This window comes from Labrus mixtus, chromosome 12 (assembly GCF_963584025.1).
Source record: "Labrus mixtus chromosome 12, fLabMix1.1, whole genome shotgun sequence".
Taxonomy (NCBI): domain Eukaryota; kingdom Metazoa; phylum Chordata; class Actinopteri; order Labriformes; family Labridae; genus Labrus; species Labrus mixtus.
The window spans coordinates 12,154,445-12,170,374 of NC_083623.1; the positions used below are offsets into that span (position 1 = coordinate 12,154,445).

The window sequence follows — 15,930 nt, forward strand, 5'->3', positions numbered from 1 at the left end:
ATGACAGCCTTAGAGCTGAGTTTTAAGGCCTCTTGACAAATAGCTAAATTGTGCTCGTCAGTCAGGTCAGACATGTGCCAAATTATGCATAGCTTGTATCCTTCATAAAATCAAAACAGAAGACATTCACCACCTGTGTGTATGATCATGAAGACAATAACTAATCAGACCAAAATCTTTTTTTTCTACCAGGCTGTAAACATGTTACTGTTTAAAAACTGCATTTTTGAATGCATGTATGTGACTTCCAGGTCAAGCGAGGGATTCAGCCCTTTGCTTGCCTGAAGGTACTTCAGCAGGGCAGATGGGCACCAACACAGGGGCTTGAGCCTTTGTCCTGAGATTGAAGGACATCTTCTATTCTGAATGTGACACCCTGCTGGCCTCAGTGTGCATGTGTGTCAGAGATCAGGGCAGACTGAAAATGCAGATGCCTCACAAATTGCAACCCAGCAGCCTCTGGTTCAGTGCTGAGGATACTTGGCCTTCTGTCTCGCATTAATCAAAGAGCAAAGGACAGCTCTGTGATTAATATTTTATGTGCTGCATGACACTGTTGGCGATATGCCCTTCTCAGGCGTGCCATTGGCATAATGACAACCATGTAACGGACCAATGGCGTGTCTAATTAGTTGAAAAACAGACAAAACAGAATTCATGTCAGCAGGGAGCACTGTATAGATAACTCAATCCGTCAGGCTGAGGAACTCTATAGATTATGTTGCGTCTACATTGGCAATCATGGTGTCAATATTCTTTATTGTGTGTCCAGAAATCAATATTCTAACATTTCTTTGTGACTGTAATGTCAGACTAGGGTGAGTGTGTGTCAAGGTAACATGAGGTAACATCTGACTTTGTGTATTTTTGACGTGTTGCTTGAAATTCATGGTTTACGCTACATCCTCTCCGTTTTATTGCATTTCGGTGCAGCTATTATACACAAACGCACACACATACACCCACACACACACACTCGTTTCGGAGGTGTTAGTATACAGCCAGTGGAGTGTTACTGCACAGCTGGCAATATACCGACTCTTGCTGCGCTGGCAGCTTACAGGCACCTGTCCTTGAAAGTAGGGCCAGGCTCTGCATTGGTTGGCACATCGCAACATATCAGAGGCCAACAGCGGCTAATCGCCCGTGGTCCTACCTTTGAAAAGATTTGTTTGATATCAGTGCCAGAGGATGCAATCTGTGTGTGTATTTCAGTTGAGAGAAGTGAGAAGGAAACACACACTTTGACTGCCTTGACATCCTGCTCCGTATGTGGCTAGGATAGCTTCAGGAATATACTTAGTTTCTGTTTGGTTGTGCACTATACAGTATCTGGTACAGCAGGGTTTTAATTAAGATTGGTTTACCAGAAGTTTTCCACGTGAAAGCTCCCCCCTCGTCCAGATGCTTTCCGTTTCCTTTGCTAGCTTGTGTTTAAACACAGACTCGTAATCTCGCAGTGTGAATCTATTAAAGGTTAATTTGGCTTTAAGTTATATTCTAATCAAACATTTTCCTTTGCTACCACTTTGAGAGGGCTGTACATAAAGCCATCTAAATGCATATGCTGGCTTCCTTTCAGCACATCCATTATTCATAGACAGGAGAAAACCCAGTCACACACTTTTAAGTCCTGCAGTATCTTCTTTCCCAGCTCACTTTCCCTCTTTTCCCCCTACTTTCTCTCTGTAAAGCCAAACCATGTTTCTCTGTAAATTATCCCCCGCCCCTCATTTTAAATGCCCACTTGGGGGTTGTCTCTGGAACTGTTCTTCTAGTTTTCCCTTTTTTCACTCTTCTGCCTTACGGCGCATTTTTTTATGTCCTTGAAACTCTGTGTTGTACTGTAAGGCAGACATGGATCATAATTAGCATTAGGCTGAAAGCCTTGCCTTAATAGGTTCCTATTCTATGTATGTAGTATAGAATTACATCGATACTTGTCCTTATATACCTCTTCACCCCATCCACACTACAGTACACACATCCACCGCATCCAATAACAAGCTTGTATAAACATTATGTTTACATGGTGAAATTGATCAGATGTCTTGGAGAGGGTTGTACATGCTCATCTCCGTGGCCTGTCAGGCATTAGATACCCTTATTGTTTGGACTATGTGATAGCCTGTTTATGGATCGAACACTTTGTTTTCATAGTGAGCATGTTCAATATGTGCAGTCCAATGACAACAGTGGGCTGGATGTGTGAAAAGTAAAGGTGGAATGAGCTGCAGAGACTTAAGTATCCCTTAAGCCAGAGATACACTGCGATTTCAGGCTGATTCTGATCTGATTTTTTTGACGCACAATCGATTTTGAAGTAGGGCCTCTGCTGCTCCGAACAGCACTGAAGTTTTGGTCATATGACAGTACACAGTCGCACAATGAGAGAAGAGCCACCAGCTTATTCTGCTCCTTTTTCTTCATTGTGCTCGCGCAAACTGGGAAACGGCGTCTGAAAGCGCCATGGCAACAGAAGGCATGCCATTTGATGTCTCTTTCCCCTCATATCACTTAAGATATGAACAAGAGTTAAATGTTGGCAGGAAATAGCTGCCAGGGATTTTTTGTTATGATTTAGCTTATAAGAATAGTTAGCTGTGTTTGTGGTTGATGGTTAGTGTGTGTTTTTGACGGTGTTTGTGCTAATATTGATTTGGTAGTGACAACATTGAAATACTTGCTAATGCTAACATCAGAATAGTGTCAATGCTAGCATTGAATCATTTAAATGTCTATATTTGAAAAGTGCTAATGTTGACTTTAAAAAAGTGCTAATGCTTAGAACAATACTTATGCGGGCACTTGAACAATGGCAAAGCTAACATCAACAGTGCTAATACAAACATTTAAGCAGAACTAGTGCTTGATTTAAAACAGGTTTTATTGGTACAGTGCTAACTGCTTTTTTATGCGCTACGTCTCATTAGCAATTGTTTTACAGCTAAATCAATTTAAGTAGTGATAATCAACCGATATTCTCTTAAAAGCGTTTCTGCCACCCAAAGTTGACAAAAAATGTGATGATGCAGGTTAATCTTTAAAAAGCTAATCAAAGAATAGATAGTTAATAATCTTATTTTTATATCAGTGAATATTTTACATTATGATACAATGGATGTTAAGTATTTGGCTAATTTTTTTTGGAAAGCAGAGAAAGACAAAAAGCTGAGGAAGAGGTCAGCAGGTCAAAATTGGGCTCCTGAGGCAACAGCCCAACTTTTAATTAGTCCAGGTAAGTCCACTTTAACCACGTAGGCTACTGGGCCTGTGGACCTTCGAGGAATTGTAGCTGGAGCTCAGAAACTACAGTAAAGTTGGAAACCACAGAGGGCAGATAAAATGTGGCCTGCAGAGAGGGTTGAGGGCTTTTGCTTCCACAAGTTCATGCTGTAATTGGCCAAGTGGGGTTCAGAGCGCTAGCGTGTTAGCAGCAGATGAAGTCGATGTCCTTGCACTCGACCATGAGCAAGAACTTGTGTTTTATACATACTTACCTTGCACCCCCCTGATTTTATGCGCTGTGTGAGTTATGCACCTAATGCTGATCAAAACAGAAAACTGTAAACTGCACAAACCCAAATCCAAACAGCAAATTTACCTGAAATTAGATGGCCTCCTCTTGGCTTGTTTCCTATGAAAAAATGTAATTCCTGCTTCTAAATTCATAAAATCTGAATAAATATCAGCAGAATTCCTTCAAAACAGGCAACAACATGCAATATAGTAACATTTCTATGTAGAAATAACAGCCACTTGTCACTTCCTGAGAAATTGTTGTGTTTCACGTCATTGCCTGTTGGAACTTAATCCTTTAACTGGCTTTGCATGATCACAATAGAAGAACGTCTGATTTCTGTTAAGCTGCTGTCTCTCACCCTCACATGAATGAGACTTTTAAACAGTTGCTGTAGCAAATCTATAAATAGTCTGTACTCCAATGTCCATATTTGTCATAAAGACTGTATTTTCTTGGCTTTTTTTTATTTATTTTTTTTTAGTCTAACTTATTTTCTCCTTCTTTCACCCAGGTTCAGTTTCCTCAATCTGTCCAATTCTATTTCACCTATTCTCCATTTTCATCCCTAGATTTCTCTTTTTCGCTCCAATGCCGTGCATGCTTTTGCAAAAAAAAAGGTTTGACCACAAGCTGTTCTGCTGACTTAACATTAATTCCCTCATAGTTACTTACCATCTTCTTTCCCTCCTATCTCATCCTCTCTGCTCCTCTGCTCTCACCCTCCCTTCTTTTGGTCTCTTCCACTAGTGTCTATTCAAATCATGTTCATTCCTTTTATACTGTTCCCAACCCTCCTTCTGTCTTATGTCTTTTTAGATATTGGCCTCACACTGGCTGTACAGTAGCGCAGTGCCGAGTTGTCCTGCTAAAAATAGAGGATGTCCCGGGTTATTAGCACCCTATGCCTTGGCAAATCTGGCCAAGATCCAGAAGCAAACAATCCACATTAGGCCTAGAGAATGGGGGATGTTACATATTTACACTTTAGCACCACTGTGTCCGCACGCCTTGCTGGCGATGACCCGGACTAAACCATAGACATTATTTCTTTAATAGAGGTCTTAATTATAGAGATGTTCTGCTCTGGTAGTTTTTGAACTGAAGAAGAGCTAAGATTTCTTTGCCAGTAATACATTTTTATGTTTCTCCCCCTAACTAACTGTTAAAGTTAGACACCCAGGCATGGTTGTGGGATAAAGTCTTTACATACATAATGTAGAAATATTTTTTTGTACCGGACGCCAAGCCTTTGTCATAAAAGTCTCTTTTATGAAAGTCTCTTGCTAAGTCTCTTTTGTGACAAACCGGCAATGAACCGTAAATTAATCGAGATTTGGATCAGAGTGTCTTTTATAGGAAAGGTTCACATCCCTAGTATCCGTATCTGTATCAATCTGTAACTCTATTAGTATAGGTATCAGTATCTTGTTCAGGTTTATTATCTGTGACTGTAACATTTTCGGCATTGGAACAACTCTTCAGAATTGAGTAGTTCATTGAAAGTTCAACTTGTTCTTTTTGTTTCAGCATTGTGCTTGTTGGTCAGAGAGGAAGACAAGAGCATGGTGGCTAAAATGTTGTCTATACTATATATATTATTTGTTCTATTTCTAAGTTGGTAATGTCCAATTTATTTTAGACACACAACCAGTGCAATTCTCACTGTGCTGCATCTTCCCGCCCTCTGAGAATCAGCCTCATTTTTCACCTGAATTTGGATTGCTGTTACGTTGAACTGTTCACCTCGGCAAATGGCCATTGTCAAGAATGTCATCGAGATGAATCTTGGGGACAGGGGGCTGCAGTGGATTTATGTATGTCTCTCTCTCTGTGTTTATCGCAATGCTTTTTCTTAGGTGAGTGTGTGGGAGCTGAGGCAGCGACAAACACTCAGAGGCCCCATCACAGTTTAATTGTTTGCCTGCATAATAAATCAAACGTGTCAAGGGAGATTATTTATACAAGGACTGTGTTAAACAAATGAATCACCAGTTTGCGCAGCTCCTGGTTTTTCTTGGTGTGTATATGTCGCTCTGTGTTTGGTGCACTCTCGGTATGATTGCATGACAGTCCTCGTGTGCCTTTTCTCCATGTGTGACTGTGATATTCATGAGGGTGCATGGCTTCCCTGCACTCTCTGTCATTGATGTATTCGATGCTACTTGAACGGACCGGCAGAGGGAGGGGAAAGGAAAACAAATTAACACAAATAGGTCTTAGAGCCGCCTTGCAGCCAGCATTTGTAAACCTTTAAAGTCAAGGCCTGTGCCTAGAGAGCTTTTTAAGCTTGGAGTGTGCACCAGCATCTTTCTAGAATGCTTGTCATTGTTCCTGCTGTTGCTAAGCGACAGCTGAAAACCCGTTTAAAAGCCCCCACCCCCTCTCTACTTTTTTTTGCTCAAGTTGAGATGTTTTCAAATTTCACTGACCGGTGTGCTGCTCAGCAAAAAATAAAAAATGCCCTTCACTGACCCCCTTCTGTACAGAGCATGTTTTTTTTTTTCATCAAAACCAAGAAAACCATGTCAGCATTGTAAAGAGAGGTCCCTAGACACACACTGGATATGCTTTTCATTTCTGCAGTGCTGCTTTGTTGATCTGAGGCAGTACATTTCCAGACATATGCTTTATGGCATAAAAACTGTGCTAGAATGCGTCAAAATAACTTTTTGCCTGCCCAGAACTTTTTGTTTTGGGTGATAGGAATTATGTGTGCACATACTATATGCCATGTATTTACCATTTTGTCTCATTTATTTGGCTAACATTAGGTATTATGCATGATAAACATTGCAGTGTAGGTTTTTTTTTTTTTACATAAAAAAATACACAAACTTGGTATGGCGTTCCCTCTGCTCAGCTCCATTGCGGCTGAAACAAAACTACACTTTTTTTTCCCGGAAGACCTATCGTTTCATACCGTCACAGGACCACGACAGTATCAAGACACCTTTGGTGTTGCGACATTGTGGAATTGATGATGTCGTTACGTCCCCAAAGTTTATTGGTTGGAACCTCGGGTGGCAAATCAGATTTCAGGTTTGGGAGCCCATGCCATCCCCGGTGCCTCCCTCTAGAAACGCCCCTGGACTGAAGAAGTAATCCGATTTATAAGAATGACTTGTAAAAAGCAGGAACATAAGGCACCTTCTAAAGTTTTCAAAAATAATAAAATATAATAAATGTTGGTGAAAGTGCAAAGTCAGGGTGGACTGATATAAATGCTTACTTAAGGAAGTCAGAGCTAAGTGCCTGGTAATAGCTTGAGTGCAGGCCACAGTGCAGGTCCGGATCATGATCCCAGAGAAGCAGCTCACTCAGCAGCATTGGGAATTGATGCAAACAGCCGCAGGGCAGGTGATGGCTGACATGGGAGCGCTCAGTTAGGTTGAGGTCAAGGTGGGGTTCAGCATTATGGATGATTTGTAGGGTGACACCTGCAAACAGGAGTTGAGTAATGTGCCGACATGCAGCTGATGCGAAGCCTGTTGCATCCTGTGGCAGGGAGGGGAGGGGGGGGGGGGGGGGGGTTGGTTGAAGGATTGTTGATTTTCTGGGCTTATTATTACCTTTTCTCCTGATTTATTGTCGTGGACACATTTTAATTCCCCCTCTCCTGCCCATCACTTTGCTCACACGTTATCTGACCACTATGTTTTGCATGTCTTTTCTTCTTGAATTCCATCGCCTGGTTGCTGCCTTTTGCAGAGCAGCCTGTTCCCTGTGGCACAGCCTCCCTCCCAGAGCAGAGTGATGTATGAGTGGCTGGGTTTGACGTCACCCCGGGGCCGAACGTCACAGCAACTCTGCGCTCCTGGGCTCACTCTTTTTGGTGCTTTCTCCCGGTGGCTCACCCTTTTCTCTTTCTGCTCTTTACCCTTCATTCCCCTGTTTCCTCTTCCTTTTTTTTTCTTCTCTATAACATTGTAGTCCTCATTGAAATGCTTGCTTGCTTCCCTGTTCCTTTCTCTGCATCCATCTCTTTGTTTCCCTGTCATTTTTCATCACTCTGTGTCCACCCCTCATTAGCTTTCTATTCATATCTTCCCTTTCATTCTTTTTGGTGTTTTTCTCTCGCAAACATACAAATACACAGAGGCTGGACATGTTTGAGGTAGGTAGACAAGCAGATAGCCAGCCCTCCTCTCATGTGAAACACAGTCTCGTCCCTATTCAATTACACTTATCGTGATCTACTGTATTCCTGGATGCTGCAGTTTCATAAAAACCTGCAGCCTGTTCCCCAATGCACCCAGCCAGTTCTCTCTCTGACAACTTTTGCTCCTCCAGATGCCCAGTGACTCACCTTTTATTTGTTTGGAAAGTTGCCTGTGGCTTCAATGAAAAACAAATATCCGAAGAGGAGGAGCACATAAAGAGAATTATCCGTCAACTCTGACTTTGAGAATAGCTGGGGAAAATGTCAACCCCCGACCCACTCTCAGATTTGTTTTTGCTCTCAGTTTTTCTCTCTCTCTCTCTCCGTCTTCTTGTCTCGCTCCCATTGCCGCCCGCGGTCAGTCTGTCTGCTTTTAACGTCAGTGCAGTGCAGCTCCGGGCCCTCAAAGAGACCTCTCTTGGTTAAAACGGAATGAGAAATGGTCTTGTCAGCAGCTGTGACACATTTCCTTATGGAGCCTGTCCCATGAGGATGCAGCAGAGGCACTGCAGAGTAAGTCCGGGGTCAGGTTTGTTAAAATCTCAGAAAAGATTTGACTATGACTTCTGAGATGTCAAAGAACTTTTCATGCAAAGTGAAGTGTGTGGTTTTTTAAGATTCAGCCAAGGTCAGGGACCAATTTTTTTTAGGTTACTTTTACCTTTTTTGGGGTAATTTTTTGTGTTAAGAAGATTTTTGTATTTAATATTCAATGTGTCTTGTCATTTAAATTTTTGACTGGTGACGTCACATCTTTCCTTTTTTTACCCCAAACAAACACCGCCCCCCCCCAAGAAAATATTGTGGGTAAAATGCACTGAATTCAAAGTAACACTCATGTTTATTATTGGCACTCAGACTGTTTGTCTTTATTGACTCCAGTGAAATATTTGTAAATGCTGTTTTGCCTTCTCAAAAGTCAATGACAGGAAAAACAACCAGCAGAAATTGGAGTTATGCTATTTCCCATCCTGCCGTGAAATCGAAGCAAACACAGACACACCGCCAGAGGAAACATGTATTTTTATAGGAAACTCATTTTGACACAGCAGTAGTAAATAGCTACCCCGGTCCTGCAGGTTTACAAAAACAAATGTAAAAGCTTTTTACGCGCTGCATGGCTAAAGATTGAATTACCATCACATATTGAGGGCAGCAGAAAAGGGCAGTTGAATAAATGACACAGACAGACTGTTACTGCTTAGATGGAGCGGTTATTCTTCTTCTGGTCGTGGATTGAGACGATGCATGGATGGACAATGTATCTAGAATCAAGGCCAATACTCTAGTCAGCAAGACAACCATTATATACTGTAAATCCGTATAGATTTCCACAGCTACACTGTAAGAATGATGTGAAGATTTGGATTGCCTCTAAAGCTTCAACATCTGTGCTTTGATTCTGAACTAATTAACAGGAAATATTTGACACACAGAAGCACACTATATCACAAATGTACACATAGAAACGTGGAATAACTTCATAAACATGGCATCTTGTCGTCATGAAACTGTATGTTCATAGTGAAGACTATTTTTAGTTGATTGCTTTTCAGAAACTCTGTGATTACTCGTCTTTGAGGTGAATGCAATCTAACATTTAAAGGGTTCACTCATGCCACTCCCTTTTCAAATTTTCCACATTAGGCCATTTGTTTCGTTGATATCCTTCTTACCAACATCCACATGGGAAAAATCTAATGCTTGGAAGGTATAAATAAACCATTTTCATTCAAAAGTAAGAAAAACTTTCCAGACAGACAGCAATGAAAATGTGTTATTTCATTTTCTGTTGTCATTTATTTAGACTTAGCTGAATCAAGATAAACAGCAGGTGGCGGGCGTTAACCTGTGCCTGAAACCATAATAGAAGAATTTTCTCAGATAGCTATATGTTTTGTTCTATCAGTTGGTTGGAAGCTTGTCTGATTATAACATAAAGATTGAGTCGTAAAGGCTTTCTCCTTTCCACTTCTTCCATTTTCTTTTCATCGATTAACACCAATTTTTTCCAATTCAACCAAGCTCAAAATTGCTGGTGTTATTTACTCAGCTTTAAGCATGTTCACTGACTGTGGAAATGCAATTAAAAACAGCATTCTTTTATGCCTAGTGGTTATGTTCTTAGAGCCATGTGGCTGTAGTCCTCAACGGTGACATGACCATTTCAGCTTCCTTGCAAGAACTTCTGCAAGTATTAGTGTTTGAATTCATCACATAGTAAAGTAGTACATTTACACAGTAAATCTCTAAGTTAACTGCATTGAAGTTCAGTCCATGGTCAAAGTGTTTGCGGACCTCTTTATGCATTAGAGCCGAGTCTTCTGCTGTTGGATTGGATGTCTTGTGGTTGCCTTCTGCATGTGTAAGATAATTATTATTCCAGCATTCACTTGAAACATGAGCAGAAGACAGTGACCGTCTTTGATGGTTTGAATTTATTTCCTAGGATGTTTTACGTCGGTGTGTGTGTGTGTGTGCTTCATGATAATGTGCTTGTGGGATGACTGCCTGTCTTCAGAGAGAAGGCAATATGAGCAGTTTAGAAAGCACAACCTTAAATCCCCCCCCTCCCTCTTTCTTTCTGAGGCCCTGAATGTGGTTGCCCGGCAACATTAGGAAAGAGTTTTCAAATTAATTTATTTTGAGTTAGATCGACTGAACTGTCGCCAGGACCGAACCAAACTGGCTGCGGCACACAGGTACTGTTGAGTATATGAAGGACACAGGAGGATGACGGTGCTCAACAGCTTTCTGTGCAGAGATGAAACACAAAGATGTGTTGGAAAAATTGTCTTAAAAAAAAGTTATGCTTAATTTGTATCATTCTTTCCATTCCATTCATTAATTCACTTTTTATCACAGTTTATGAAGAGGAACACACTGCTACAGGAATCACAAGTAGAAACACTTTTTACTCTGAAAGAATTTAGCAGACTATTTCTTATGTTTTGGTCAAAAACAATAACATAGATGCTACCCTCTCTGAACCACTTCTTAAACCGTATTAAAGCTTTCCCGTGCGGTTTAATTGAGCCGTTCAGAGCATGCTCTCCCTGTCTTCCCCATTTGACCTTCATCGGTGTTGATGTCGCTCTGCAGGTATGTGACAGTTTTAACCAGAAGCAGTATCCTTTAGGGTCAACTGTCGTCCTGGGGCAAGTCATGAGCGAGTATTATGGTCCTTCAATCCAAACCGAATGTATTTAGCGAGCTCATTAATAAAGATGACTAAATTGGACAATCAAACTTAATCAAACCATAGAAAGAACACAATAAAACAAAAAGACCAATTTAAAGACTACATGACAATAAAATACTAAAAAGCACTGAGACCAATTTGAAAGAAAAAGGATTAAAAAGGCAACTTTGATGCAAAGCAAAAAGCCAACCAAAAAAGTGTGTGTTGAGGTTTGGTTTGAAAACAGGGAGTTCTCATCCTACGACATTGAATGGTTGCATTCTGCCAAATAGCTTTTTTCTTTTTTCTTATGTTCAGAGTACTTTATTACAAAGCCCTTAATGTTGTATCTTCAGTACTAACAGTTGCTAAGTGATACTGAGTTTGTTTACAATTTTTTTGAACATTTATATTTTTCCCTTTTCAAATCTGGTGTTAATGACTGACTACTCACACAGTATTAGATACCATTTTGCTTTGGTCACTTTGGTCAAGCTATAGGAACGCATAAGCTATCTGTTTGTGTTTTTCTGTTTGGAAAACATCAGAATCCTGCAGACTAGACAAAGAACGCCCATTCTCAAAATAATTAGAAACAGCCCCATCGTGGTTTGTTGTGGTACTGCAGGTGGTCTACTCGGCGTCATTCATGATAAATGAATTAAAGACGTTTTATTTCAACCTGACAGGTATACATCTGATCTGATGGTCTAAGTCGGCCTCAACAATATTTTGTAAACTTCAAAGCAGGCTGCAGGATTTTGAAGGTTGGTATTTGCTGATCTAGATGATCCCATGTAATGTTTGTTTACAAGGTTATACCTCTGTTACTTTCAGGGGGGGGGTCATAATAATGGTGGACGTTTTCATGTTTTGAGCCTCGCTATCGCAGTGGCAGAGGCTACCGACTCACATGTTTTGTAAAAAAGTTATTGATCATCATTGACTTGGTGTTGCCCCAGAGGTTTTTAGGTCCGCTCAATCCTCCCCCCCCCCTCCCCCGAGGTTTTACTGGCAGAAATCCAGTGAAGCTGATATTTCCCCTGGTCGGGGCAGCACTGGCTTAGAGCTGCAGTGCTTTAATTTGCTGTCCAGGAGGAGGAGGGCAGAGATAATCCACCTGAAGAGTTGTGGGGTAGCTTTTGCAGGCCACTGATACCTGATTATGGGGCAAAAAAAGTACGAGCTCTGCAGTGATTTAAGAACTGTCTGGCCTTGTGATAAATCTGGCAGGATTAAGCAACATTAGTGTCAGAGACGTTAGAGCCAGGGCTTTTTTTTTTATTATTTAGTACCTCCTGAGTTATATGCAACACTGATTTTATATTCAGAAAGTGTGAAGTCATTATAAGCAAACAGCTGTTGTTTTAAAGATTAAGGTGACACAAAGGAACATAAGGGTTCCCATTGGTGTTGTGTTTCTGGATATCTTTGCAAAACTTGACTAGAAATTCCCTCACATTCAGCCAAGCTAACAAAAAGCACATCATGGTCACTGGTCACATAGAGATAGGAGACAAATAAATTGGACCTCAGGATGAGACTGTGACGAAGGGATGACATTACATGCCTATTATGTTTGTTTACCCAAATAACCTTGTGTTTTGTATCTCAGTTCAAATAATGCAGAGGATGAGTTGGAGGCTTTTGGCTGAGCAGAGACACGGCGTGTGGTGTTTCAGGCGTTGTTAATGTGGTGGCTTTATTCATTGGGATGGCCACGGCACACCTCAGGAATGATTACATGCATTAGAGCTTAATAAATTACACCGGGGCCCATCTGGGGACTGAAGGCGCAGTTTGCACTGAGCAAGAGGAGGACTTGATTATTGCCGTTTGAATTAGATTTTCTTTTTTTGGTGGGCTTTGTTTATTCTGCTGCTGCTGCTGCTGCTGCTGCTGCTGCTGCTGCTGCGGCTGCTGCTGTTGTCATTCCCAAACATGTGATGCTGTTTTTCCTGCTCGATGCTTGATTGAACAAATTCCCCTTTTTTTTTGTTGTTTCTATGTAAATGAATGAAAGACCGTTCTATAGTGAGATACATCTGTATTCATAAGTCGCTGCATGTGTTTTACTTGGATACCTCTGCAGGCAATTTACAGAAGCTGGTTGCATGAAGGAACACACAACCTACAGCCCCCCACCCTCACACACACACGCACACACCCTCTCACACACACACACACACACACGAACACATTAATGACAAGCCGTAGTCCTGTCCCCAGGGTGTTACACCTCTATGTGACCCCTACATGAAAAAAAAAAAAGCCATCTCCACTGTAGTCCAGCGAGTCATGGGAAGAGTGAATGGATATAATCAGTAAGCTTACCCATTCACTCTGCAGGAAGAGAAGAAGCTTGTTGTTCTCTTTGTCTCTGTTATTTTACCTCCAGTCTCCATCCTTTCCTCCTCTCCTCTCCTCTCCCCTCCCCTCCTTTCCTCTCCTCTACATCTTTTATCCGAGCTGTCCATCTCTGTCTAACTGTGTCTCCGCTCCCTCCCTCCTTGCTATTATTATTTTCTCATCTGCTCACATAATATCCACCTCTTCTCTGCTGATTCATTTTCTATATATTTAAATATCTAAACCCTCCAGTCCTCTCTCTCTCTCTCCCTCCCCCCTCCCTCCCTCCCTCCCTCCTTCCTTCCTTCCTTTCTTTCTCCCCATCAGCCCTGCTACAGTCTTCATCTTTCTCTGCAGCACTGTGCAGCAATCTTTCCCAGTTTTTGAAAAAAAAACAAAAACGTTATATAGGTATCTATGTGTATCCCTGTTACTTACTCACTTCTTCTTTTCTATATAACTGCAATAAGGTACATGGCTCAGTATTTCCCAGACATTTTGCACCCTACGATTACATGTAGCGCTCAGTAATTGACTGTTAAGTGCTCTTATTTTATATATTATATTACATTTATACATAAATTATCTGAAAATGTTAATGTCCCCGATGAAACCCTAAGTGTTCAAAGATCAGAAGTGCTTCTGAGTCAGAAAAGGTGACGTCCTGCAATAATTCTTGATGTAGGCGATGTGTGTGTAAGTGTTGGTCGACCATGAAGACACATTTCTCTGCAAATAGATAACCTGATATCAGATTTTATGACCTTCTAGTCGGGTGTAGAGATAAAACAAAATGACCTTGACAAGCTGAGACGCTTGTTCTGAACTGCAGTACATTTGGGAAAAAAAAAAGAACTCTTGCATATTGTCAGTGTTGGGGCGAGGTTATTTGGAAAGTGTTTGGTGCTGAGTTACAAGCTTCACAACATTAAAGCTGCTTTCCTTCAGTGAAATGTGGAAGCAAAAGGTAGCTGACTACATTGAAGCTGCTTTTTGAATGTCTTCTATCGAATGTCGTCCTATGTTGTACTTCAATCCCTGGCATTGTGATGACTGTTTTTTAAAAGGTGCTGTATAAATAAACCCTCCTCCCTTCCTTCCTCACTTTTTAATGCAAAAATACCTCTGACTGCAACAAATAAACAGCCATGTATGAGGGTTGTCATTTTACTTACGCTAAGCAAAGCCATTGAGTTAAAAGAAAAAGTGACACTATCATCAAGCTACTGAGAAATGTAGGGAAACTATGAATGCTGCTACTTTAATAGTTTGCTGGTGCTGTCTACACAAACAAATACAAGCTGTTTGTTCCCTTTGCTGGACTGTACATTCCTTAACAGAGAACCTTTCAGGTTTGGTCGTCCAGGTGTGGAGTGCTACTGTCAGCATGAGAGTGGATCGGCCGTCATCCAGCTACAGTTCCTTATCAACGAGGTAGGTCACAAAATACTGTACTATGTTACACCATGGAATTGTGTCTTCACCTATAAGTCCAGTACTACCAAAGACAGGTGACTCTTTTATAGTAAAAAAAGAGGTACGTTATTATCTTTCCTCAGTGTTCTACTGGAGTCTGCTAAAAAAACAGTCCTCTGTGCTGAATGTCATAAAGTAAGACTTAAGGCTTATTTATGAATGCTCATCCCGGTAATCACATTTCACGCCTTAATTTTTTTTTCAAAAAGTAGTGTACTGTTGTAGGGAAGAGGGAATGAATGAATGATCACATTGGTTGTCTGAAAGTAACTCAGCACCCTTATCTGCTTTTCCCCCTCTGGTCGTACATCACTCACTGTTTTATTCCATTACAGTGACTTCTATTCTCTGCCTTATATTCCTCACAGCCAAGGGTAGAGTCAATCATCGGACCAAATGCCTCTGATATTAAAGCTAGGCAATGGTCCTCAGTCCCTTTTTCTGAGATCTGCGTTCAAAGCAGAGAGTACTTTAAACTGTCAAGTGTCAAAAGTTTGCAACAGACATTCTTTGTCACATTCATCTTTGATATGTATTTCTACTTTGACGTGGTCAGGATATAAAGAGGTTTGCTATTCTAAGGCAATTGATAAAATTATTTGTATGTAATATGGCATATACTCACAACTGCTTTAAGTACCCGGTATGGCTTTAGAACTGACACAGATGCAGCCCTCTGATGACCACAGAGTGTTAGTATTAGAACTGAGCATGTCTCAAATACTGATATCAGTACTGGTATCCACACAGAGTTCTCCTCCAGCGCCATTATTGCCACTAGTGTCTGTACTGAGACATCAGTACTGCGTATGCCTTGAATAACAATAATGATACCTGTATAAGAACTGACACAACCCATACAAACTTTGTACTAAAGCCCCACAGGAGGCAAATACAAACGCAACAGTAAAAATCTGCAGAATTTTGTCAGGTGTCACCTGACAGACTGGAAACATACCATGAGTGCTTTCTGATTTATATGAAAGAAAACGATAATAAAATGGTCTGACTTCATATTTATGCAGTATTTCATACTTGGTCGTGTGTGTTTGTTGTGTGTGTGTGTGTGTGTGTGTGTGCGTGTGTGTGTGTGTGTGTGTGTGTGTGTGTGTGTGTGTGTGTGTGACTGTGACTCAGCAGCTTGAACGAACCCCTCAGGCAGATGAAGACGATTTTTATTGCCTCCTACACACACACGTACATGCGTATAGGTCCCATGAATCATCCTTGTTACCTGGGAGA

General features: G+C 41.1%; 1 protein-coding gene across 3 annotated transcripts in view; it reads left to right on the forward strand.

Moving 5' to 3' along the window:
* stxbp5a (syntaxin binding protein 5a (tomosyn)) overlaps nt 1–15,930 on the forward strand; it is a 107,610-nt gene that overhangs the window by 23,752 nt on the left and 67,928 nt on the right. For all 3 annotated transcript variants that reach the window (XM_061052017.1, XM_061052018.1, XM_061052019.1), the window contains exon 3: nt 14,565–14,646. In XM_061052017.1, coding sequence (XP_060908000.1) covers nt 14,565–14,646 — 82 coding nt within the window. The remainder of the gene's footprint in view (nt 1–14,564; nt 14,647–15,930) is intronic.